Source organism: Charadrius vociferus, unplaced genomic scaffold (assembly GCF_000708025.1).
Source record: "Charadrius vociferus isolate BGI_N301 unplaced genomic scaffold, ASM70802v2 scaffold179, whole genome shotgun sequence".
NCBI classification, from domain to species: Eukaryota; Metazoa; Chordata; class Aves; order Charadriiformes; family Charadriidae; genus Charadrius; species Charadrius vociferus.
In genome coordinates, this window is record NW_009650072.1 from 802,103 (window position 1) to 828,657 (window position 26,555).

The 26,555-nt window shown below is 50.9% G+C and overlaps 1 protein-coding gene across 1 annotated transcript in view; it reads left to right on the forward strand.

Moving 5' to 3' along the window:
- LSP1 (lymphocyte-specific protein 1) overlaps positions 1-26,555 on the forward strand; it is a 40,375-nt gene that overhangs the window by 12,901 nt on the left and 919 nt on the right. The window contains exons 2-10 of the mRNA XM_009891989.1: positions 13,266-13,418; positions 16,833-16,922; positions 20,060-20,255; positions 21,350-21,475; positions 23,507-23,532; positions 23,673-23,690; positions 24,740-24,821; positions 25,198-25,338; positions 26,402-26,482. Of these exons, the coding sequence (XP_009890291.1) occupies positions 13,266-13,418; positions 16,833-16,922; positions 20,060-20,255; positions 21,350-21,475; positions 23,507-23,532; positions 23,673-23,690; positions 24,740-24,821; positions 25,198-25,338; positions 26,402-26,482 (913 nt within the window). The remainder of the gene's footprint in view (positions 1-13,265; positions 13,419-16,832; positions 16,923-20,059; positions 20,256-21,349; positions 21,476-23,506; positions 23,533-23,672; positions 23,691-24,739; positions 24,822-25,197; positions 25,339-26,401; positions 26,483-26,555) is intronic.

The following is a 26,555-nucleotide window of genomic DNA, read 5'->3' on the forward strand; positions in this document are numbered from 1 at the left end:
GGCTCCGGCGGGCTGCTGCCCGCAGGGGCGCGCATCTGCCCGCGGGTGGGGGGTACCCGGGGGGTGTGGGGAGGTGAAGAAAGGAAATTTATTCTGGATCGACCATCTTCGTGTCCCTTTAAATCAGCTGGATTTCTTCCTCACCCTTATTCTCCAGCAGACGCGATGCGCTGGAAGGAAGGAAAATAGATACACACACACACACACATACCCCCCCGCCCCCCAAGCAATATGAAAAAAACAGATTTGAAGTTACTGATGGCTTTTCCAGGAGCACACAACTGAAATAACTGAGCACAACTGTACTGTGACACTCACCTGAGCCGGCTGATTTCCCTGCCCCCCTCTGTGCAAGGGATGTCTCAGTATGTGTCTTTTTGTGTCCCCTGAGCGCTAAAGGCTTCTGCCTAGAAAAAGGATTTTTTATTTTTTTTTTTTTTGGTTAGGAATGTACTGTGGGCATGCTGCGATGTGCATTTTTCAATTCAGAGATTTGTAAAGGGCCAGATCCTCCCATGGCTGCGAGCTGCTATCAGTCTTTTGATTTAATTAATTGCAATAGTGCTTTGAATCTTTCTCTCGCAGTATAATTGCCAAGGCAGGGAGGTGGATGGTTCAGTTGGGTTTATTCCCGTTTGTCAGCTGGGGCTGAGTCGGGGAGGACGGCTACATTGTCTGCTGGCGCTGGGATTCCCTTCCATGCGGTCACTCTGCTTTTCCCTGGGGGATGGAAATACTGCTTTTCAGTGGGGGCTGGAAATGCCGCTTTCCTCTTTGAGTCTCTGCGACCCTCCTCTGGCTGCTGATGCCGGGGGAGCTTATTCTGTGCCATGCTGATGGCTCTGACCGGGATGGCTCTGACCGGGCAGAAGAGACAGGCTCCTCATGTCTTTATATTTAATCGAGTGGCTGGATGGACAGGAGATGGAATTAGGGAGTGCTGGACTCACATCCTGTGTCTTGGGCACCTCTTGGCTCCCTGGTGCTTGCCGGTGTCTGCTGGTCTCCAGCTGGGATGTAGAAGATGTCAAGGTGGGGCCACAGGGTTTATTTGGACAGGCGCTTTCCAGTCAGCTTGGGATTTCCCTGGCTGGTAATGCAGCCTCTAAACCTCACCCCTTGAATGACTTTCTTGCCTTGGAAGGGAAACTGGCTCCTACAGCCATCCAGTCCCTCCCACCTTTTCCTGGGGCCTGTTCTGGACCCAGAGGAGCTGGCAGGAAAGCTCCCACTGGTTGTACGGGCCCCTGGGATGGCAAGTGGGCAGGAGAAGCTGACTCCTCTGTGTTCATCTCCTGTTTGGCCCATTGCATTGGAGGGGGAGGCACATGTGTCTCATACACAGAAAAGGGGTGTCCAAAGAGCACAGCCCAAGCCAGAGGTGTTTCCCTGTCCTTAATGGTGTCTCCAAGTTCCTCCTGCTGTGGATAAGGGACTTTTGGTGCCCTAGAGACTCACAGGGGCTTTTGTCAGAGGAACTCTGGGATGACATTTGGCCTGCACAGGGTTATTATGCTTAATCTGGCTGAGGTTTTGTCTTGTGGCTGTGTTTTCCAGTCCTGCTTTACAGATGAGGAGGGAGGTGGGGTGTGAAGTTGCTTAAGGGATTTCATCCACGGTTTCCACCCAAATAACCCCACTAATGCTCACAAGAGTCAACAGGAGAATAGGCAGGATCTGCTCCGTGCACAGCACAGCCTGTTTTGCGGTTGTATTTTCTCCCAGAGCAGTTTCCCTCCTTAGTCGGACCACGGGACTGGCTCTGCAAGCCCTGCCAGCCCAGGTGCAGGCACAAGCTCCTTCAGCCAGTGAATGGCTTGAGGCTCCCGACTTGAAGATATATTGCTGTCAAGATTGCCGTGCTCTGCTTTTATCTGTCCCAAGGTGACCGCAGGCAGAGCAGTTACACTGCGTAGGTCCTAGGCTCTTCTGATGTGCCCAAGTGCATCAGTGATCTGGAGCACAAGAGTGAAACCCGCTGCTCAGAGCCATATTCACGAGCACCAGGGATTTCAGCGTGATGCCAAGATTTACCTGGCCACTTCTGCTGCAGAGCATCAGCAGGGATAACCAGGGAATTACCTTCCCTGAGCATCGCTCAGTCAAGGGAGCTGCTTGCCAGGCTGTCCTACAGCTGGGTGAAGGGATCCTGAGCTGAAACCAGTGTAAAAGTCTTGTGGGTTTTGGGTTGAAGAGCTCAGTCCCAATGCTTATGCATCCAGCCTTGTGCTTGAGACAAAAGCCCAGCATTTCAGACAAAGTGGCCCATGCCTACGTGTGGAGCAGGAGTGCCTGACTGTCATCACCCAAACATCAGTCCCAGGGGCCAAACTTGCGTGAAATGGCTTTTCCGTGGATTGTGCTGACAGGTTTAGCACACTCTGGGTTTTGGGGTGTGTTGGTGTGCTCGAGAGCAGTGGGCCATGTCAGAGCCACCTCAGGCTGAAGCGCTGAGTCAGCACTATGGGAAACATCCTTCACCTTTTCCCAGCCTGGAGGTGGTCTGGAAAGATTAGTCCTCCTTGTTCCTCACTGGCTGCCAGCAGTGGGACACTGGTGGCTTTGCAGGAGCATGCCATTTACATCTGAAAGGTTGGAGGCTGAAGAGACCTTGGGGTTGTGCCTTGGACGGAAGAGCACAAGTGGCTGAGTAGTTACCTGGGAATGGCACAGGGAAGAATGAGCAATTGCAGGGTTATCTGCCTCCCCTCCTTTGCCCTTTTGCCAGGGCACTCCCCTCATCCTCTATCGGGATATCCCTGGGGATAGATTTCTCCCTTTGTAGCACAAAGTTTGTTAACAGCGGTGATCCCTCACACGCCCACAAGACTTTGTATTTTTTAAAGTCCTCTCCAAACATGAGCCACTTTATCTTGTTATCACGGTCTATTTTTTCTTATCCTTCTAATGAACTCCTATAAATAAGATAGGGATCCAGCGCCTGTCATGTTGGTTCATTCATTTTGTTATCTGCTCCTGCTGGAATTTTACTCTCCCTCTATTTATTGAGCCTCGAGTGTTTCACAAAAGAATATGGCTGTTTAATTAACCTACAAATCAGCCTCTCTGTAAATCAGCTGTGCCGCGCCTCGAAACTGGATTACTGGGCCTCTCGGTTGACACCGCTCCCACTAAGTGCCATGGTGGCTTGCTGTGGTCGCCTCCCCATAGCCGGGCTGTTGGTGCCCACCTGGGGTGTGCAGCTGTGGGGTGAAGTGTGAGTATGGATGGATGTGTGTTGGAAGAGCTGCTGCTCTCATCTCATCTTGTTTTGTTTTTTTTCCAGCATGTGGGTGAATCCTGGGTGTCATTAGGAAGTGAGCTGTGATCTGTTCTTGGGGAGAAAGGGCAGTTTTCTTGCACGCTGATTGCACACTTCCTAGCACGATGGGGGACCTGGCCCAGAACAGGGGCTCCAAAGCATGGCTGCTGCCCAGGCAACAAATAAATGAATGTCTATAATTACATGTCTTTGCAACGCCATTGAGTCTGAAGTGCAAATAATGCTGTGGGGAAAGGGGACTGAATCTTGAGGATGAAAAAGCTCAGGGGAAGAAAATGAATCAGAAATTTAGATTGGGTGATAAACCTAATTATTTCTTCTGTAGGATGGGACTTTGGCTTCTTTATCTTCTGCGGAGTCATTAACATGGGAAGCCAAACCATGAGATCTGAAATCATGCTTGCATGCCCCTGTGTTTTGGCCCACCATACATGATGAGATGCTTTCCGCCTCCAGCTGATGCCAGCGCTCATGGTCCCGGAGCCCGTAAGGCGGCTGCACAGCCCCTTCTTTCTCCCTGCAATGTGCTGCTGCATCGTTGAGCAATGCCCTGGCAATGCTTAGAGTCCCTCGGCATTAGGGGTAGCTTTAAAATTCTCTGAACTTGAATTTTGGTGTATGTCATGAGTATGATATTTAGTTTGATGGGGATCCGTGGGCTTTGTCCACCTCTGTGGGATGCCTTCCTTTCCGCCTGCGTGCGATGTTCCCTGGAGCTTGCCAGGATGTGTCTCAGCAGGGAAGATGCTACTCCAGTATTTCTGTCTTGACCTCCTGAGCGCTGAGCTGGGAACAAGGAGCTTGAAGCGTCTGGGGAGGGCTGGGTGGCACTTTGAAGGGGCAGGATGGTTTTTTGGGAGGTGTTTGATGCCAGGATGTGGTCTGGGCACGGTTTGATGCCTGGGAGGTAGCAGTTACTGCCTCTGAGGGCTATTGCAGCATCTCTGTACTCCACCTCCCCGGGTTGTGGGTAGGTATGGGGAGTGGGCTTGCTGTGAAGTGGGGCAGCTCTTTAGGGGGAGGTGGGGAAAATGAACGTGCAGGAACGAGCCAGTAGCAGTGCTGCTGTGCGGAAAGAGGAGGGAGGGATGCTGGCACGGGGGCAGCAAGGGACACAGGGCTTTCCTGGGTGCAATTCATACCTCGCAACGCTGTCTCAACCTTTCATGAGGAGCCTCTGGTTCCTGCAGGGCTTACCCGCTGTGGTTCTCCCCTTCCCAAATCCTCCCTATTTTGATGTTTTTATTAGTGGTGGTGGGTTTTTTTTGTGTTGTTTTTTTTTTTTTTTTTATCCCTCTGCATCCCACCGCTAGGGCCAGGGCAGAGCTGATGGGCAACTTTGCAAGCGCCACAGGCAGAGGGCGGATGGGAAGGGAGAGGTGACCAGACACTGCTGGTGGGGACAAGTGGCCTGGAGAGCCCTTTGGGCCAAACTGATTGCCCAGTGCTGGCGGGGCATGCCCGGGGGCTTTCCACATCCCAGAGCAGTGATGCCACATCCACATCCCAGTGATGCCAGCTGCTTGCAGAGCGATGTCACCACATTTTGCAAGCCAGGAGGGACCCGGGGCTTTGTGGCCCAGCTTAGCTGTGGGGCAGGGTGGGGGTAAGGGGCCAAGCTGGTGCATGGTGGGCACCCCATCCCTGGGTGCCTTGTGGGATGCCCACCCCCTGCTTTCACCCCAAGGAGGGCAGCTCATCCATCCCCTCTGATACTCTGTGGGTCTGTTCCCACATTTTCCCAGCCCTGGGGCTTGTTTCATCAGGAGTACTCCACCTACCATTGGCTTTTCCCAGAAGCCAGCTGACGGTTTTTGTTTGCTTGTAGCCTTGCTTGTCTCAGACTTCTACCTGCTCTCAAGAAATTGGATATTTAGGGCCTGAACTTGAGCCCACAGAAATTTTGGGGAGCTGTAGTGAGCCTCTGAGCCCCTCAGGGCTGCAGCTGCAACTTATCCGCATTCTCTGGCGAGGTGGAGAAGGACCACCGCACGTGTCTGAGTAAGGTTCAGCTGGAAAGGACACTGGACGGGGACACTGGGGTCTGAGGCTTTGCAGCTGGGATGGTGTGTGAGAACAAATTTTCAGCTTCCAAGCTCTTTCTTTCTTTCTTTTTTTTTTTTTTTCCTTCTCTCACCATTGGTATGAATTTACTTGTTCAATTGCATGGGAGTTGCAATCAGTATTTTGGGGCAAAGACTGTTGGGGTTTTTTTTGTTTTTGGGGTTTTTTTTTTCTTTTTCTCACGAAGACATGCTGCCTTAGCACAGCAGGGACCGCGGGCTTGCTGCTGACTCTGGTTCCTGCTGCAGCACAACTCGTCAGCGATGGCCATAAACGAAGAGAGCCTCAACTGTCCCAGGGAGTGCAGCAGTGCGTTCCCACGGCCTCCCTGCTGCCTCCTGCCACTGCTCGGGTAGCAAACTCCCTCCTGGCAGCTGCAGGGGGTGGGGGGACCGTGTCGCCCTGAGGCCTGCAAAAAGAAGGACTCATGGCCAAGCCAGCGGTGATATAAAAAGCAGCACGCCTGGTACAAATCTCACTTTAAATCCAAGGCTTGAAGCAGGGGTAAGGCTATTGCTTGCCTCCCCAGGCTCAGACTTGTTTTCCAACCTGGAGGTACTGAGGAGGATGCTGGCTGGCTGTAGCCAAGGTAGGCAGGCTATGGAGGCTTGCTTCTCTCTGAGAGAAGGGAAAAATAAAACACAGAAGCTGGGTAAGCCAGTCCGAACCTCTCTGACAAGTCTTTCCTCCTCTGGTGTGCTTCTCCCTTGCAAAAACAGAGACCAGACTTCCTGCTCTTTAGGAAAAAAAACAACCCTCCAATTTCTTGAACCTTAAGGCTGAGATGGAGACACCGTGAGAAAGGTCCATGGTTCGAGGTCGTACATGGCACCAATTTCTCACACCTACTGAATACCGTGGAGTGCTGGGAGGGCTCGAACTCCAACCCTTTCCTCCCGCCTGCCAAATTCCTGACCGGTGATGTTAATGCATTACCGCACCAGCCTATCTGTGTGCGAAGGACCCACGGTCCTGGGGGTGCAATCCATCATCTTATAAGGGATTTGTTGAGATTCTGTCTGCCACAATTAAACCCAATAATAATAAAAAGAAGCAGTCATTCCCATCGGCTGCCTCATGCCTCTATGAGTGGCTTGTGTACCACCCATGGCATCTGGAAGCGCAGAGCATCCCATGTGCCTTTCTGGAGCTATGAGAGGCAGGAGGGGACAGATGAGGCTCGTGCTGAAAGACCAGCCCTGCCTGCATCCTTCCTCCAAGGTCTTCTCCTGCCATTTGCCACCAGCTTTCTCAAATGTCTCTTGTTTTACTTGTGGAAACTGTGAATTACCAGCTTGGGGCTTTCCCTGCCTGTCACACCACAGTGACAGGTCATTTTTTGCAGAGAATTTAATGAAGACTAAACCAGGCAGAATTTTATACCTGGCACATGTGGATGTGTGGCTGCACACCTGCACATCCTTCTTTGGGCAGAAGGATGTGCTTTTGTGAAGAAAACCCAAGATTCATTTAAAAAAGAAGTGTTGCTTTTGTTTTTAAGGGGGAGCTAGGTCTCCGCTGTGCTGTATGTTGTTTTTCTTCCATTTCTGCTCGATGAAAGTTTGGGCCGTATCATATTCTGTTCAGATGCCTTGGCATGTCCTTATCACCCTGTGCGTGACGCCTTTCCGCACACCCCTCAGCTCCAGCGAGTTGGTGGGGACAGGCTCTGTGGCTGCCCCTGGGTGTGAAGCAGCTCTGCGCTGCTGTTTGCATCTTGAAGGCGAGCTGTGATTTATAGGAGGAACAGGGAGATGGGGCTGAAACGGTGCAGCTACGGGTGGGGTGGGGAAGCTTGGTATGAGAAAAAGGCTGAGGGTGAAGCATATATACACATTTTTTTTCCTTTCCCCTCCTGCTCCCCCTTTCCTGTTCAAATTCTGTAGCCTGGACTCTGAACGGAGCAACGCAGCTGAGGAATTACATGAATGTAAGGGAGGGAGAGGCTCGTGCAGCATCTCTGGTTGCCTTTGACTGACAAGGCGATCTTTCAGAGCTAGGATAACTATCTCCCCTGAGACTAGGCTGCAATAAACTCCGGGCTGTGACATAATAATTTTTTTATTTTATTTCTTTTCCCAGTCTCCCTGTATCATACCACTATCCACACCCCCTTCCTTATCCAGTGGAATGATTGCCTGGCTGTAGTCTTTGCTGTCAAGCCACGCTACTCCTAAGTCACAGAAACCCGTCCATCAAGAAGCGTAACTCTTGCCTGCCATCTGACTTGGTGATGGCCATACTGTAAACACTTTGCCAGCCCATGTCACTGGTGTCAACAGCTGTGGTTGCTGGCATTTAGCAGCAGCCTCTTGGCAGAGTGGCAATCAGGGGGTTGAGATGCCAGCTGGACTTCCACTCTGTTCCCTACATCTTCCTGGCTTTGTGGTGACCTTCGACAAGCCCTTGGGCTTAGGGGTAGGTTTCTGGAGGTGTCTTGATATATGGAGGTAAACCTGGGTCTTAGAGGCATCTTTGGAAAGGGCTGAGATGCTGAACTCTCTGATGCTTAACACTGGTGCTCGCAGCGTGAGGCATCCCCTGGGACACTGCTTTGAGTCAGGCCATATTTGGTTTGTAGGGATGGAGGGAAACTGAGCCATGGCAGCATGACCATGCATTGCATGCCAATGTCCTCAGCCATGACTTCTGCGGTGGTCCGACGCCAGTTGCCCCGAATGAGGTGAACAGAGGTGTTATCTGGCTATTTCAGCATACTTGACACAGTCACACAAATCCATTATATGTCATTCATAAGAGATTAATAATTGATTAATTTGTTGGTGAAAGGTCAGGTGAGTGAGGGAGTTGCTCCTTTGTAGCCTTTTGAGGGTGTCCTCTTCTCTTTCATGTGACGGGGTGAGCTGTGGATCTCAGGACCCCTGCTAATCATGTCGGGGCACTTTATAAATGGGCGATAAATGCAATAGGAAGTAAGTCCTGGCAGCTCTGCTTGGCAGCAGGATGAACTTGTTGGCCGTCCTAGGCCATGTTCTGGTTTATGCTGCTTAGCCAACTTTGGTAGGTGGTTGCTGGATGGCAGTGAGAGCGTTACCCTGAGTACGCTGAGGGATTTCTCTCCCTGGTGGGCAGCAGGACACCAATATTGTATCTGGCAGCATGACAAGGCTGCAATGAATTGTGTGGGAAGGGGAAGGTGCCTTGCACAGGTTTCTGGCATCTCTTTTTCCCCTAACCTCAACAGAGAGGCCAACGGCATGGCTGCTGGGGGATGCAGGGTACTCTTCCCAGTTCTTCTGTAGTTCATGCAGCCCCATCTCTTGCGGGGGATATTTTCAGCGGTGGTAGACACTGTTGCGTTCACAGGTGATGGGAGCTTTACCCTTGATGGCAATAGGATTTGCACTGGCTTGACAGGCTCTATGCCCTCTGTGAAACAGCAAACTTCATACCAGGGGTTGTGCATGGCTCCTCCTAAACTCCGTTCCCAAAACCTCTTCCCCAGTGAACCCTGGATCTGAGGGGGCAGCCTACCCGACATAGGCAGCGACCAAAGTCAACACCATCCTGGCCCCATACCTCGGCGAGCTCAGGAGACAGGAATGTCCAACGCTCTGGTAGAGGGTTCCTGGGTTTTTCTGGCACAGGTCTGCAAAGCCCAAAGCCTCTGGGAGGCATTTCATTTTCCTTTCTGGAATTAGCTTTAGTGCTGAAGGTTGGGTTTGGGCCAGCAAAGCTTCCTTTGAGCTGTTGGCCATGTAAAAGACTCCTCAAGTCTGCAGCATTTCCCTTAAACGCAGCTCGTCTGGTGCCAGAAATTTCCCTCGCCTGAATATTATAATCTCCTCAAGTGCCGGTGAGGAATTACTCAAAGGAAACGTGACCTTTCCTGCAGCGCTGGCTTGTCTGGAGCGGGCGTCCGTGGCCATGTGGAACAGCGCAGCCTGTATCGTTGTTCTGCGGGAGGAGGAGGTATTTTGTAGGGCAAATGGAAATGAATCCCCTCCCTTGGCTGGGGGTCCGGAGGGAGGTGAAGTCAAGAGCTAGATCTGAAATGGGCAGCCAGCCCTGCTCAGAGCAGAAGTCTGAGTGTCCTAGACACTTGGCAAACTGTGACTCTGTGGGCCAAAGCTGAACTGAGGACCTTTCAGCTCTTCCCTTCAGGATCTCCTCAGGAAGAGATAAACTCTTTCCACAAGAGTGTTTCGCTCCGAACCAAGACCTCCAAAAGCTGTTGGCAGGGATGTAGGGACCACATAAGGGAAACCACCCAATGCCGTGATGAGGTCTTGCCGGAGCAAGCCTTGCCTGCAGCTCCTGGCTGCCAGGGCAGCAAAGCGGTGTCTCCATCCTCCCTTCCTTCTCCAGTCCCCCTGATATTTGCGTTAGGGGGTGAATTTCCTTTCACCTTGCAGGAGAACCTCTCTATCCAGGCAGGTGACTGGGTGCAGGAGTGTAGCACGCTGCAGCTCATCTTGCAAGCCTTGAAGTTTCAAGTCGTCTTGCTTTCCATTTTCCTGTCCTGCGTTGGGTGAAATGAAGTGGGGAGCTGTCAGTCCCACCGGCAGCTATGAGCCTGCCTCTTCCCAAAACTTCCCCAGCCTGGGAAAGCGCTGGCTAGAGGTGACAGCAGAGGTATGCGGTTTCAGCCCAATCCTGAAGCATCGGGTAATTATTTCTAGAAATGGGAAAGATGGTTGTGCAATACTGCTGTGGGCTGAGCACATTAAGTTACTGAATGTGATTGTGAGCAATTAAGAGCAAATGGGAGACCGCGGCCCCTTCTTAGGAAACGGAACCGTTTGGAAATTAAATCTTTCCACCTTTTTGCTTTGAAAGGCAATTTACCAGCTGACCCCCTCCTCACACTGATGAAGGCTTGGGCTTGTCCAAATTGAAATGGCACATTTGGTTTGCGGTCCAACAAACCCTTGTGGCTGACCCAAACGCAAGGACTTTGGCAAGGTTTAGTTTCTCATTTGTTTGGTGGGGTTTTTTTTGTTGTTTGTTTTTCACTGAAGACAAATATTTGTGCTGCTAGGTCAATCGAAAAGGGATCGTCCTTTTCCCTCTGCTTGTTGGTGTGACTACTGAACCCCAAAGCATCGCTTATTAAACCTTGCTCTGCTGCCAGCCTGTTTGAACATGAGAGAGAGCTCTGAATTCGCTAATAAACTGGTTTCAAGTGTTTGCTGGAAGGGCGGTGACATTTCTGAGCCCACGGTGAGCGGGGGCTCGGTGAGGGCTTCATCCGCAGCCCTTATTCCTGAGAGGAGCAGGTATGGAGCTGCCAGCATCGCCGGCCCGCCGCAACGCTCAGCGTATCTGAGCCGCATCCCAGTGCTGCGGCGGGCAACTCAGAGGCTGGTTTGCTCTGCGGCAAAGGCAGCTGGGAAAGATATTTCCTTGCTTTTGCAGAAAAATTCTTCTCCCCAAAACAGTCGCCCCCAGCGCTGCCCTCAGCCCATTCGGAGGATGCAGGGACAGAATAGCGAGCCGGTGAAGTCATGGGGAGAGAGTTACTCACATCCAACTGGGAAGGGAAGAGGGCTGCCAACCAACGTTGCTCTCGCACCGTGGAAAGCTCGCGTGGTTTGGAGGGAAGCCCCCTCCGGGCTCCCCCGGGTAACCCCGGCCAAGCCGGGGGCTTGGTGCAGCGCTGGCCTCTGCAGCGGCTTCCCGAGGAGCTGGAGGAGCTGGGGAAGGAACTAAATGGAAATCTAATTTGTTCTGGCTTAGATGTGGACCTTGCTTCTCGTAACTGGGGCGATCTGGGCGATCGGGGGTTAAGAGCCTTTCTGAATCAGAGACTATCTGGAGCTGTCGCACAAGGGAGGGAGATCATGGCAGAGTTTAATGAATGACTTCATTTATATATTAAAAAAAAAAAACCAAAAAAAAACCCCCACACAACAACACGGTGGCTTCCTGCCAGGCCCACAGACAAGGGTTTCTATGGGAACCTGGGGGAAAACAATAAATAGGAGTGTGGGATGAGTAGGGAAGGGAGGAGGGGAGCCCCGGGTTCTGGTCCAGATGTGCTTTGTTCCCCATGGAGAGCAAGGTGGCAAGGGGCTACACGGGGGAAGAAGGGGAAAGGGTGGCTGAATTTGCTGCTTGCAAAAAGACCCCACCCAAAATAAGGCAGGCACTAATTATTACATGGCAGTGGAGCCGTCTCTTGGCAGAGTCCGGGATCTGCTTCGTTCCCTGCTCCCCTGTGGGCTCCGTGGGGATGGGTGACCTTTCTCCATCTGGCTCCACATCCTGGCTCTGCAGCCCGGGAGGAGACTGGAGTTCAGGAGGGCAGGGATGCAGGGTCACTCCCAGCCTCCTGCCAGGGTGGCAGTGGGACCACTCCGCGAAGGGATGCTACTGGGGCTAAGCTGGGTGGTCCTGCCAGTGCCACAGAGTAAAATAAGCTCTGAGCGAGTCTCCCTGGAACGGTTGACAAGTTTCATTGTGTAATTAGAAAAGCCAAATTTTTCTTGAACAAAATTTCTCGATTAATCCCATTTATTTTTTCCTTTGCTGGGAGAGGGGTTCTGTCCTGAACCTCAAATGAAAACGGCATCTTAGTGAGGCCGTTGGTGAAGTGAGGTCTTCTCACACAGCTCATAGCCCAGGCTGCAGGCAAAGCCAGGCAGGCTGGCAGAGTGGCACTTCTGAAGTCGGCTGAAATCTGCCCCTTGTTCACTGAAACTGGGCTGAAACAAGTCTCAAATAAGGCTTTTTTTTTTTTTTTTTTTTTTTTCCTTTCCACAAGCTCTTTGCCCCAGCCTGAACTGATGTCACACCGCATCTCCTACCGTGCAGGTTCACCCCATAGGGACTGCAGTCCTCAGGGTGTGCCTGAATGGGGTGGGGACACACAGGTCAGGCTGGGTCCTGCTGCTGGTGGGAGATTGCCTTTCCGACTCCCTTGTGTGTGCCTTGCACAACAGCATTTCTGTAAAGAGGCTTGCAAACGCCAGGTGAAACAGCCTTCATGGTCTGTTTTGGACCCAGCTGAGCCAGGGATGAGTGGGGTGAGGGAGCACCTGCCCCAGCATCTGCTCCAGCATCTGCCCCAGCATCAGCCCCGAGTACCACGAGTCAGACCTGCCCTGCTCCAGCTGCTGTCGCAGGCCCTTTGGGTTAGCGGTGACCCTGCCACCATGGCACGTCCCTTTCTGCTTGCATCCCGGCTGGTGCCGCCGGCAGTGGAGCAGGAGCCAGTCCCATGCAGAGACTGACATTATCAACGGAGGAGGAATGTGGCAGCCACCTTATCGCTTCCTCGAGGATGTGAGGGGCCGTTCTGCTGACAGAGGTGTTAATATCCAGCAGCTGAGACATCTGGGAGAAGGCAGGGCAGGTTTTTCTTCTCTGCAAGGGAGGAAGGAAGCTCAGTAGGGCAGAGCGGGACAGAGTCGCTGCCCTCCGCCACTGTTCCCTCTGCTCCTGGTCAGGCAGGAGCAGCTCAACTGCTTAAGGAAACTCATGACCAGGGTGCAGACCTCACCTTCCCGGGCCAAAGCTTGAGATGGAGGTGTGGGATTTCCTGCAGCACTGCAAGACCCTTTACAAACCCCTCCTGGGGTGCAAAGCTGCTTTGCAGGAAATAGTGCTTCCCAGTGGGCTTCCAACCCACGGGGAGGTTGCTGGTCTGGGAGGAGGGGGATACGCATCACATCTTCCTCAGGGGGTGGGGGTGAAGGCTCTTTCTCTTCCACCTCTCTCCCAGTCTGTGTGTCCCACCTTATCCTTGCACATCAGTTGGTCCTGCTGCGGACCTGTGCTGATGGAGGCAGGGATGCCACTTTGAGGACCACCACTCATGGTGGGAGCGCTCCTCTGCAGGAGCCTCCTGCTTGCTGGGGGTGGGGGAGCCCAGGCACCTCGGGGGTGGGTACCACCAGGTTTTGCAGACCCTGCCCGACGGCATGAAGGATGGGTTTTCCCTCTGGCTTGGCAGGCTGACAGCGCAGTGGAGCGTGGAAGACGAGGAGGAAGCAGCGAGAGAGCGACGGCGGCGGGAGCGGGAAAAGCAGCTGAGGTCCCAGGCAGAAGAAGGCTTGAATGGCACTAGCTCCTGCTCGGAGAGCGCAGGTCCAGCACAGGAAAACCAGTAAGAAATACCCATGGATGTATCCTTCAGTGACACATTCTCTCCTTGCAGCAAAACACTCCTGCATCCGCAGGGCGGGTGTCTCTGTTGTTTGGGGTGGTTTGGGGAGATGGGGAAGTTCCCTAATAGGTTTGGGTTGGGGGATTTAGCCCAGACTAACACATAGTGTGTTTCTAGTTTGGGCAGAAAAAGCCAGAATCCCTGCTTTGCTCTTTTTTCTTGGCTGGAGGCTGGGTGTTTTACTGCCCTGAGAGTTTAAACTAGGACAGCTTGGGTAAGGCTGAGCTCGGGCAGGGAGTCCCCATTGCCAGGGATTTCAGTGCCTGGTTAAATATCAGCATGTGAACCACCCTGTGCCAAAACTAATGGAAGTTCCTGATACGTGCAAAGACAGACACTTGCGTGAGGATGTGATGCACAACCCCGGGCAGATCAGGGTGCTGGTGGCTGAGTGAGTGATCACCTTTTCCTGCTCCTTCCTCGGAGGATGCTGCCCCAGCAGTGGGGAGCATGGAGCAGCTCACAGCTCCAAGGGTTAAAGTTAACTTGATGCTTTAATGGGGCAGGTCGTAAATTGAAATAGCTCAGCAGGCATTTATGGAGATGCTGAGCTATCTGCTGTCAAGAGAGGAAACCCCTGGAGAAGGGATAGGATGACCAGTCGTGTCCCCAGCATCCCACCTCAGCACCCCACGCAGCCTCCCTGTGTCCACGATTCATCAGCCCAGGTGCTGTGGGTGGCACAAAAACCAGTCTGCACTCTGAGTTGCCAAAGTCTGTCTTGAAGACCCCAGTCTTCCCACTATTTATGTGTTCAACTTATTTCTAAATATATTAAATACAATGGAAAAGTGGCAGCAGGATTTGGGATTACAGTCAGAGAGAAACACCAGCTTCATTTTACTGGAAAAATAGCAAAAGCTATTAAAAAAATGTATTTTTTTCCATTAAAAGATCAGTTTTTTCTCTCAGATACTTTCAAAATTATTCAGGACTTCTTTTTTTTGTTTTGGTTTGGGTTTTTTTGGGGTGTCTAAAAGCATCGCAAAGAAGCTTCAAAATCTTTTGTGGAAATACACCCAGTGATATTCTGCAGACAAACCCACTGCAGTCTGCCCTAAAAGCAAACAGAAGAACTGGAAAGTAATAATAATTGTTTGCTTTTCCAAACCCCCCTTCACATTGGGGCTGGAAAATAATTCTCAAAAGTCTTTAAAACAGCTGACAAGATCTCTGGTCTGTGCTTTACCGGGAGATGCTATGAGTGATCTCAGGCACAGAGCAGCGTGCAGCAGCCTCAATATCCCAGCTTGCAGGCTCTGGTCCCATGGGCATAGGCACAGACATGCTGCTGACCCCACGGGACTGTTGGCAGTGCCCAAATTTGAGTGCTTAAACATCTATGAAGGGTTTAATGACAAGAAGAGCTCCTAAAATGAGGAGGTTTGCTCCCTACTCCGCAATGCTTGAGCTTGCTGGGCCAGGCTTCACTGGGAAGGATGTTTCTTCTCTGGCCATCCCCTGGTTTCTTCTACAGCTGCTGAGAGCCACCTGGGCTTGCTCATGCAGTCGGGGTCAGCCCTGGCTATTAATCTTCCAAAAAGCTTTGCTCTCTCTTGTGTAAACACTGCCCCCTCCTTCCCTCAGCTCTTCCCGCACTGGGACTCATTCCATCCATGTCACTCCTGTTTGTACAAACCCGCCCTCGGCATTTCCTTGCACCAAAGGGACAGAGAGAAGCTCCTCTCCTCCCTTTCCTCACTGAAAAAAAAAAAAAAAAAAAAAGAGAAATAACCCCCAAAACGGCGAGTTTGCAGAAAAGACACGTGTAGCCTTGGGAACCAGGGGGATGGACATCAGCTTAGGTGGTGCTGATGGGGCTGTGCTGGCTCAGTGCTTCCCTTGGGGCCGGGTTTGCAGAGGGGCACAGGGAAGCAACCAACTTTCAAACAGCATTCAGCCGGTCTCCCTTGCTACCTGGGAGCTTTTTTGACAGCTTGAGCACATGTTTATGGCCGGGGCCACAAATACCGGAGCGATTCTGCCTTGGGCATCATCAATGCTGCAGCTCACGTGAAGCCTTGACCTGGGACTCAGCAGATCTGTGGTCCTGTCCTGGCTCTGCATCAAATTTCCTGAGTGTTGTCCTGGGACATCCATAAGCTATTGCTAAACATGCAGTGGAAAATAACCCAGCCTGGGCTGCGATGTCCTAGACCAACACGGTATCGCGCTCAGAAGTCTAAGGGGATGCTGAAGTGCAGCAGGAGTGGACTGTGCTCAAACTTGTGGCTGAGCAGCCATTTTCAGTGTGCACCCCCTGCTACCCTCCCTGGTGAGCATGGTGAGGGCACATGTTTTTCAGAAACCCTCAGCTCCTGCAGCCAGTTCAATGTGGGACTCCCAAATCTCAGAGAAACGCCCCATATTTCAAGCCACCGTGGTTGCGGGGGAGGCTAAGCATCTCCTGACACCTCCTAAGAGCCCAGGAAGGCAAAGAAGACACCCACATTTATTACATATTTTGAATCTGAGTTTTAAACTAATCTGTGAGTCCCCCATCCTAATTCCCCCAGATGATGTCACTGCCCTGTATCCCAAAAACATCTGTGAAGCCACCTGTTCAGGCCTGTGCTTGCAATGTGGCTGCCCACCTAGGACCCCTGGCTGGGAGGCGATTCTCCTTGCAAATGCGAGGAAAGAAATAGGAAAAAAAAGAACAATCCCCGTGCACAGCCAGCCCACATCTGGTGCCGGCAGCTGTGCACCCCGGGAGGGCTGCGGCTCCGTGCAGCATTAGGGTATTCACAGGCGGGGAGCCAGAGTCACGCGAGTGCATGTGACTGGCTCAAAGCTGTAGGGGAACGCGAGGATCCAACCCAGAACTTGAGCCGGTGTCCTGATCTTTGGGTCTTCATGCCTTCCTCATCCAGCGATCTGTTCAGGCCGACTCCTGCTGATTTCTTTTCTACGTGGCTGCGGACAAGCATAGGACAAGCAGCAACCACGTTTGAAACACCTCTGGTCCGAAAAAGCTAGGGCCAGCTACAGTGCAGAAGAATACCATGGACTTTTTGGTTTAGATGTGCTGCTTGTTTTTTGCTGGCTGGCATGTGGCCCCAGAGCCCAGGCAGGCAGTGAGGTGCTCCTGCCAGAGACACGGGGCTGCTCCTTCTTCCTCTCCATCTCTTAGTGATGTCCTGAGAAACTCCCTTTGTACAAGGGTCCTCCTAAGCACGTGGCAAAGGTCTTTCTTGCAATGGTGGATAAGGCTTCAAGTGGGATTTGGGAGCAGAGGACAGAAAATGCAATAACTGGAGGGAGAGAAAGACAGTATCAGGCTGGGGCTCTTTCAGACCAGGTTTGGGGTTTTTTTTGCATCTCTCTCCTTATTTTTCTTCTTGCTTGTTTCAGCTATGACTTTAAGCCATCCGGGACTTCGGAGCTGGAGGAGGATGAGGGGTTCAGTGACTGGTCCCAGAAGCTTGAGCAACGCAAACAGAGGTGCGTAGGACACAGCCGCACTGAGGGGAGGGGAACCGACATGCTCAGCGAAAGGACCGTGCCCGAGGAGGCGCAGGATGGGTCCCACACCGCTGGGACGGATGCTCTCCGCCTGCCATTTGGGCTAGCAGGGAGGAACAGGCTCAGGGACTGCCCTGGACTTCAGGGATGTTTGGATTGAGCTTTGCACTCCAAGCGATGGCAGCCTGCCAGGACGCCTGAGTTTGGAGGAGTGACAACAGCAGATTTAAGCCACCTGAGCTGCTGCAGGGGCTGAAACGGCCTCTAACATAATCCAGGCCAGCCTAAAAAGCTCTTCTAAGATATTGCTCCTTCCTGGCTCATGGCAGCGTAGTGGGTGTTATGGCCGCAGCCCACCTTGTGCTCGACTCCTCTTTCAGCAGGGGAAAACAGGCAGCAAAGAGCCCTGAGAGGTACTTGTGTGATGGCTCTTTAGCCTCCATCTCCCATCACTTTCCCCTTGCTGAGCTGAACCAAAGTCCTGCATTAACCACCTCCCTTGGACACCGTCTACCTACATGTGACCTCTGTGACTCAGCTCTCTTGGCAGCTTGATTTTATAGGGAATTTTACCTTGTGATGACACAGCCTCCTTTTTACCCACCGAGACTGAAAAAAATGCCTAAGGTTAATATTTACTGCTGAACAAATAAATAGAGCTCACCCCTTTCTTACTTTTTTTCCAAACACTGTAGCTAAGCCACTCTGCAAGCTGTACCTTCGCAGCCCCGACCCCGTAAGCATTGCTCAAACCCCTCACCTGGCACTGATAATCACATCTGTGAGAGCAATTAAAAATCAACCCCATCGGCTTTTCGGCATGCTGCCTCTTTTTCTGCCTCCCCTTGCAAAGAGCTTGTCCGGAGAGAAAAGCCGTTGCTATTCCCTTCTTGGCCTTCAAAGGAGAATTAGTTGGAAGGGTTGCATTATCGTCTCCTGAAAAAAAAACCCTGCTCCTTGGGTTTTCATGTGATGCTGGTGTTTATTCTGTAGCCTGGCAGGAGGGTGCTGAGCAGGGGAGGTGGCACCCATAGCAGGTGAAGCCCATCAGAGAGGGGTGGTGCTTTAAAGGCAGTGGCTAAGGGAGTTAGGTTTTTGGCTGGAGGTTGGTTGGGAGAGGCAGCTGTGGGCTTGCTGGAAGTGGGCTTTTAGCAAAAGCCTCATTTGCTTTCTAGTGGGTGGCTGTGCCTTGTAAAGCCCTTTCAGTGGCTTTTCCTGTCCTCCTTGCTCGCTGGTCTCACCCAAAGGACAGGCTTGGAGAGCGGTGCCAACCCAGGTAGGCTGTGTGTCTGGCTGTGATGCCCCATGCTGGGACAAGCAACGGTGCGGCCAGGTTTCCCAACTCCCTTCTCTCCTGCGTAACTGAATATGGAGCAAACCCTGTTTTTTCATGTGAGGGATGTTTGGGTGGTAGCTACGACTGAGGGGATGGAGGCAGTTGCTCTCCCTTGGATGGAGCTAAAACAGTTTGTCCATCCCCCAAGGGACTGGGTGCTAAGGCATGTGTTCTTTTCGGTTATTGTGCCCCACTTTGTTGAGGCAGAGCTGTGCCCCCGCAGCTATCAGCTGCTTGCAAGAGGGTGGGAGCTGGGACAGACTAGCTGCCTCCCATACAAAACTGCTGTGGTGCAAAAGCCATTCTGTAGACTGCATCATGTCTGCTGGCTTAAATTTTGAACATGAGATGCCAGCTAAAGTCTTTGCTGGCATCTTGGTTAAGAGGTGCTGGTTACCTGGGCTATAAAACCTTCAGAGCCTGTTTGCTGTAGTGACGGCGCTGTTGTGGGAGGATGATTAGTAGCAAGACAGTGTATGCGTCAGCTTTTTCCCTGCGTGGTCAGTTGGGAGAGCTGGATGGTGGCTGTCCTGTGAGCTGCCTTCCCAGCAGTGGAGAGGTGGGTGGAAAAGCATCATTTGACCTTTTTTTTTTTTTTTTTTCATGTTTTGGTGCTGGCTGGTGAGGCAGAAGTGGTGAGTCAGCCTTGCACTTTGGCAGCTGCCCACCAGCCAGCTCTCTAGCCTTGCTGTCGCAAGCCAGGTGATTTTCTAAGAAATGGGTGGGAGGAGAAAGCTATTCTTTGGCCAGGGAAAGTAAGATGGCAATAACATCTTGATGCACAGCTGTGAGCCAGTGGGAGCTCTGGGGTTATTTGCTGACACTGACTCTGTGCCCATAGGCATGGGCTGCTCTACTTTAGCAAAGCTGATTGCTTAAACATACTCCTGGGTCTCCTCTCTGCAGCCTAAGGGACCTGGAGGAATCCTCCTGTGCAAACCCCGTGGTGGGTTTTTTGTTAAACCTAAGCCAAGGGGTGACCCTGGCTACTTTGTGACTCCTGTGGTTTGCTGGGCTGTGACATGAGTGACAGGAGTAGGCGTATCATTTATTCTGGTGGGTAAAACAGGGGCGCAGGGTCAGGTGTGGGTATAGCGTTGCCTGCAAAGCACTGTGCCTTGCAAGCAAACAAAAAACCAACCCATGTGAGTGACTGTGCAGCCTTGCCCTGCAGTTTAGCTCCAGCTAGGGAAAAGGTTGATCATGGGAAGCACATTCACATGTCAGTGGTTGGATCCTCCTCCAGCGAGAGGCTCTGTTAACATGGAAGATGGGTTAAGGGAGAGGAAGGCTGTGTTTGGTGCTCCACGTTGAGTTGGTGCTGGGAGCTGTGGGCGCAGGCAGTGTCAGATCTGTGTTTGTGCATCAGGACCACAGAGCACGCTGGCTGACTTGGGATTTTGGCTGTAGCAGAGCAGAGAACTGAGCCAGCACCACATCATGGTGGTAGTTTCTTCTCTGCCAGGAGTTTGAGTGGAGGCCAGAACCTGGTGTTCAGGTCTGTCTGATCTCTCTTCCTGTGGATCTTGCCACAACTTCTAGATGAGCCATGTCCTGGACATTTGAAGTGTGGGAATGTGATATGACTGCTCTTATATCTGGGTGCCTGGAGCTGGATAGGACCGTGGAAGTGGCTATGAGCCCTGGTGTAAAACACCCAGCAAGTTGTAGACTTGGGGCAATGAAAAAAATTGATTTCCAGAGGTCTAAGGCCCCTGATGGTGTCTGTAGGCTCATAACACCATGTTTTGCTTCTTTGATGTCTGTCCCCCACCTCTAGGTCTCCGCGACAGTCATATGAAGAAGACGACGGTGGTGTGAGGGAAGCTGAAGTCAAACTGGAGCAGATCCAGCTGGATCAGGAAAGCCCGGAGGAGATCCGGGAGGAGAATGTGGCTACTGAGGAGGAAGAGAGGCTGTGCCAAGAGGAAGAACGGGTCCAAGAGCAGGAGGAAGAGGAGAGAGCTGAGCAAGAGGTGGGATCAGGAGGAGATTACTTTCTCCTCTCCACAGGGCTGGTGGGAGGGCTGGGTGCTGCTCTCCAAGAACTCAACTCACCATTGCTGCTTACATGGCTTTGTGTTGAGCCCATGTAGACAAGTTGTCATGGCGTAACCTGGGGCTGGTGCCACTCTCGCCTGTGGTCACTGCAGGCATCCTCTGCCTTCTTGTGAGGGTGGTGTGTTTGCTCTCAGAGCTTGTGGTGGTTTAGTCATGTCTCTGCAATACTGATAAGGAAAGTGCTACTATTTTTCCTGTGGTTTTGTGGGCAGTGAGTAGCTCTTCAGGAGAACTCAAATCTAAATGCTACTGCTTGCTTTTCTCTCCCCAGCCTTTATTGCACCCTTGGAGCACTTTGGCTTGATGTATCTCGAAATCTTGCATTGCTCCCAGCTAAGGCTTGCTTTCCTTGCTCTTCTGATGAGGAGTAATTCCTGATGAGGAGTAATTCCTAGTAAACAAGAGAGGCAAAGCTGGAACTTGGATGGTGTGCAAGTCCATTAGGGTGGCTCAGCTGCAGATATCTTCTATTGTAAATGGATTTTGACTTGCTGAGGCTAGTGCGCTTTTGCATTTGAACTGTGTGACTCTTTCTAGCCCTTCACTTTAAAGGCAGCTGCTCTCTCTCCTTGTGGCCTTTAAATGAGAAATTCACATTTTTCTATCTCAAGAGTGGTAAGAAATCTTTAACTGATGCAAAGACCCATTTCCATATTATTTTGGAACCTTGAACCTGTAAAATTTCTGATTTCCCCACCCCCCCCACCAAATTAACATGTGATTGATTTCTAGAGGTCTAAGGCCCCTGATGGTGTCTGTAGGCTCATAACAACACGTTTTGCTTCTTTGACATCTGTCCCCCACCTCTAGGTCTCCACGACAGTCATATGAAGAAGATGACAGTGGTGTGGATGTTTCAAAATTAGATAATGTGAACTCAAGTTTCTGTGCTCATGTGTTTGTTTAGTGTAAAGCAGGAAGCCTGGGAGAGAGGGGAAAAATCACTTTTGTTGCATAGTAAGCACTTTGACCAGCTCACTTCCCGGCTTGTTCATTTTTCTGCACTCAGGAAAAGAAGAGAAGAAGAAATGAAGAAGAAGAAGAAACACCAGAAAAACGCCAGAAGGCCCCAAGCCCCGCCAGCCTGGAAGAGGAGGAGCTGTGCTCTGACCACACTGCAGTGTGCTCCACGAAGGTTTGTGTTCTGGGGGCAGCTCTGGAGGTGATGGCAGTTATCACAGCAGAGCACCTAACTAATGATGAGGAAAGATGACCCGGGGTTTGCGGTAACATAGGGTGTGAATCCTGTTATCCCACTCCTGCTACAGGCTGGAACAAATCACTCAATCGGTTTCCTTCATCTTCCTTGGCTGTCAGCCTCCTCTCCTCCGGCTTTGCCTGCTTGAGCTGCTGGAGGCTGTAACTGTCTGTGTGTATACTTTGCTGATCACCGTAAATGTCTGAAGTTCATTGAGGACTCCAGGGAATATTGTAATACTGAGAAAGATGTCTGTGCTTTAAGCTTGTGAATTTGTTCAAAGATCATACATAGAACTTTATCAGAAAATGAAACTTCCCTTCCCCAGAAAAAAACCCAAAAACTTTGAAGCACTGGAATTTCCCTATCATTCTTAGAATAAAATCAGAAACTATGACTTAAGTGGTTTTTTTTTTTTTTAAACAAACTTGGATTCCTAATCTCTGAAGCATTGTGTCCGTCCCAATCACATCTGCCTGCGCTGATGTTCTTGCGAAACTTCCATTCTTAACACCACCTGAATTACATCTCATGACTCCTGTTACATTTGCTACAAATCCTCAGTTCTATGCGTGTGCTTTTAAATACAATAGCTACAGATAAGTGGTTTCTGGAGCGAATGGCTTTTTGTTTCTTTAAGCCCTAAGCTTGTTGATTGTAGCAGTGAGGGAGATGGTGAGGAGCCTGGGTAGCCTGTTAATCTGCTGTTGGTATTGTCTTTGCTGTTTTGGATTTATATCTGCTGTTTGCTTGTTAGTCAATATTTCCTGGACGGGGAGGATTGAGCACTTCCTATTGCACCAGTAAATAGATTGTAAGAGGAAGGTTTCATAATCTGTAACCATCAGATTCTTGCTCTTTATGGAGAAGCCTTATAGAGAGGGGAGAAAGAGTGAGTTTGGATGCAGGCCATGCGCTAAAGTTAGGTGTGAAAAGTGGGGTGGGGGTGGCCAAAGCATATCCCCAGAGTGGGACCAGTGGGGAAAAGCGGGAAACACTTCCCTTCGCCTTTTATGTGCTGAAATTCTCATCATTACAACCCCAAAACACATTTAGCTTCCTGACCTGAGCTTAACCACTGCTGCTAGGATTAGCCTAGGGAAAGGTTTAGAAATATTGTCTCGGTGTTTTGTAACGGTGATGTCAGAGCTCACCAATACAAAAAGCCAAATGCAAAGCTGTTCAGGAAAAATATGAGCTTGGAATCTTTCCAGAGGAAGGAGGCTCTTCACACCCCAGCTAGCAGGGCTTTGCATGAACACTGGGAATTAACCACGTTGACCACCAAGAAGGTGTTTTAGCATGGGATTGCTCAGGGGAAATGCTGCTTGCAGTGGGAAGATGAGAGCATCTGCAGTGGGTGGTGAGCTGCCCTGCCAGCTATGGCTGGTGGAGGCCAGGTACACAGCTGGGGCAAGTGGATGTTGGGGTGTAGCAAGATGGTGTATTTAGGGTTCAGAGGGCCAGTGTCACCTCGGGGCTGAAATGGATGTGTGGTGGCAGGTGGGGAGCCTTGTACCAGCCCTGGTTTTTTTGTCCCAGGCTGCTTGTGAGCTCTGAGTTTTGAGGTTGGCTGAGTGAGCAACTGTGGTTTCTTCTGGCCTTTAGAAAGCGCTTTGGAGCGGAGAAATGCATGACTCTTGCTGCAAGGAATTGCCCTACAGGGCAGAGAGAGGTGGTCTTCAAATAGCTTAGGAAAAGTTTGTTCTCACCTAGACTGTCATGCTGAGATCTACTGTCACCTATAGCCTGTGTCTAGGCCCCTCTGTGTTTAACTTGATGCTTATTCATGACCTTTTGGAAGCATCTGTGGTTGGTTTGCACCTGCACAGCATCTCTCTGGCAGGGTTGGCAAGGTTTTTTTCCTGTTGATATCTTATCTACTTGTGGTTGAGAAGCTGAGACATGAGCAGGGATCTACCTGATTCCCATTCCAGGTGGTGTTGTGCCAGCCTATCAATGTCCCAGAGGGATGGGCAAACCCAATCTCTGAAGTCACGGCTCAGGCATGCACCAATTCCTCTAGCACCGAGCAAAGGAGCAAGCTGGCAGCAGGTGGACAGCCTGCCCAGCAGAGACTGCTGTCTGGACCTCTTTGTGACACTGTCTTATCTTCTGTTTAGCTAAAATTTAGCACCAGCATCCTGAAAGTGTCTTAGAATGAGCACTTAGTGCTGCTTTTTGTCTGCTAACTTGGTAGGTGATGTTTCCCATGGCACAGGCAGCAGTATAGAGGGAGAGAAGGCTCCTTGTTGCTTGGTCTCTGTTCCTTGGCTCCATAGGAGCTGCTGTTAAGGAATAGCCTCCCCTTTGACTTGAAAGTGACTTTTCTCTCTGCATTCTTGTTTTCTGGGGCACAAAAGAGCTGTGATGTTTAGCAACTTTTAAACTTTCCTTTATGTGGTGTTTGTGAAGTGCTCGCTGGCCTTCCTGTCTTGACCAAAAAGTTCTTGCAAAACTCTTTTCTGGTGGACCTGAAGGGCTGCCTTGCAAGTGGCTCCACGAGCTGACTTGCCCTGTCTGTGCACTTCGCTGGTGGGTATAAGCCGCGACGTAACTCATGCCTGTGCTCCTCTTATGGCTGGCTCCTCTTCTGCAGATGTGGCTGGCAGTGCCTCTAGTTTTCCTCCTTTTTTCTGCCCACACTTGTCACTTTCTCTCCTGTGTCTGGCTAGGAAACCCAAGTGTCTGAGAAAGATACCTGGTCCTTGAGCAGGGAAAATGGTCTTGGTTGCTGTTTCAGTTGTCAGTCAAGCTGCACGTTGTTGGTTTGCCCCTGAAACTGGTTGGGTTGCTACTGTGCACTGGTGCTTTTGGTTTGGATTCTGCTCACCTGCCTTGGAAAGGAGAAGTAAATGGCATGGTCAGTGTGGGAACATGGGACTGAGTGAGGCATTTCTAACCAAAATCTGGGTGAGGGAGCAGGGAAGAGAAATGTTTGAACTATGGTCAGCCAAGGTGACTTACATCAACCTGAAGTCCATGGAGAAAAGTAATATCTTCATCTTCTCTCTTCTGCTCTAAAAGGTATCTCTAGGGTTGATATGGGCCTTGGGGTAAAGCAGGTCCCTTCCTCCACATGGAGGATGCCAGAAGGCCCTGCTGTAGGTATGGGCAGGAGTGACAGGCTGCGGCCCTCGAAGTCCTTCCTTCTGCCTGTGGTATTGGGGAATCACCTCAATCCTCTTCTTGCTTCTCCAGTAACAGCATAAAGAAGTCCCAGCCTCCCCTCCCAGTGTCGAAGATCGATGACAGGCTGGAGCAGTACACACAGGCTATTGAGGTGGGCTGCTGTGTTGTCTCTGTGTCCCCACCCTGCAAAGACCCCTCTTTGCCAGGCGTTGCAATCCCACCATGCCTTTTAGCCTCACCATCTGGGAGGTGACAACTGAATCATCTCCACTTGGATAGGAGCAGCCCTTTCTCCTGTCTCTATCTCCCTTCGCAGCATAAAGTAGGTTTCTTTAGCAAGCTGCCCCATCCTTGCTTCCTCATGCCCCTTGCTGAAAGGGTGGGAGCATCTGGCAGGAACTATCAAGACCCTAAAAGTCAAAAGTCTCCTTTAACAACCCCTTATCCTTGAGGACCTTCGATTAAGGGGGTAAAAGAGTGAAGAGCACGCTCTCCCTGACAGTGATCTTTCTCCATTTATTTTCCAGACGTCCACAAAGGCTCCAAAACCTGTCCGACAGCCCTCTCTGGACCTTCCCACCACAAGCATGATGGTAGCCAGCACAAAAAGCCTCTGGGAGACTGGAGAGGTTGCAGCTCAGTCTGCCGTGAAGTCCCTGCCCTGTAAGGTATGGCACTCGAGGAGCTGGCCGCTGGGCACAGCTGGCATTACACTTATATTAGCCTATTGGTATGGCTCACTGGTGGTGCCCACCAGCCCTAAAGGATCTATATTAGAGATGCGTACTCCTTCATGAGCATATAAGGCCTTGTACCTCAGAGCTTTGCTTCATCTGGGGAAGGACTTTTTACAAGGGCATGTAGTGACAGGACAAGGGGGAATGGCTTTAAACTGGAAGAGGGCAGGTTTAGATTGAACATTAGGAAGAAATTTTTCACTTTGAGGGTGGTAAGGCACTGGAACAGGTTGCCCAGAGAAGTTGTTAAGGCCCCATCCCTGGAGGTGTTTAAGGCCAGTCTGGACGTGGCCTTGGGCAACCTGGTCTAGTGGGAGGTGTCCCTGCCCATGGCAAGGAAGTTGGAACTCGATGATCTTTGAGGTCCCTTCCAACCTAAACCATTCTATGATTGTCCTGAATTGTTCCTTGATGGTACAGCTAGCAAAGGCTCTGTGATGCTGGTTGAGGCTCTGCTTTGAAACAGGAATAGATTCAGCTAGTGTGGAAAATGTGTATGTCTTCTGCAGGGACTAGAACTGAGCTCCATTTGTTGAGCACAAAGTTGGATCTTGTACCAAGATGATAAATCTTGTAAAACTTGAAAATGCAGAACTTGAAAATTGCTCTCAATTTTACTTTCTGGTCATTGTGAGTAAGGCTGGTTCTCTAACACATGGGTTGCAAATCTGTGTTTATGTGAGCAAAATTCCTTCCACAAAAAAAGCCTTGATGTTAACATGTCTTAAATAGTTAACAAACTTAAGAAAATAAACATCTTGGATCTCTGATCCAGGCTCTTGTTGAAGAGAGTGAGAGATAGGAAAACATAGGATATACTGGGAATAGGAAGATGTTTTCACAGTCATGGGTTTTAGCTGCAGCTGTCATAGGTCAGATGATGTGATATTATAAATAAAAAAGGAAGTCAGATGTGGGGGTTTGAAAGGGACATGAACAAAGGCACGTTCAGCAGCGTTAGCAGTGAATGGTAACGAGAACACCATCTTCTCAGGATATCGTGGCTGGAGACATCGTGAGTAAAAGGAGCCTTTGGGAACAGAAGGGCAGTCCCAAACCCGAGACTAACATCAAGGTGAGTTAGCGTCTGTGTGAGTATGAAAGCACTTGCTTTGCTGTAAAAAAGAAAAGAGGCCTTAGCTGGGTGG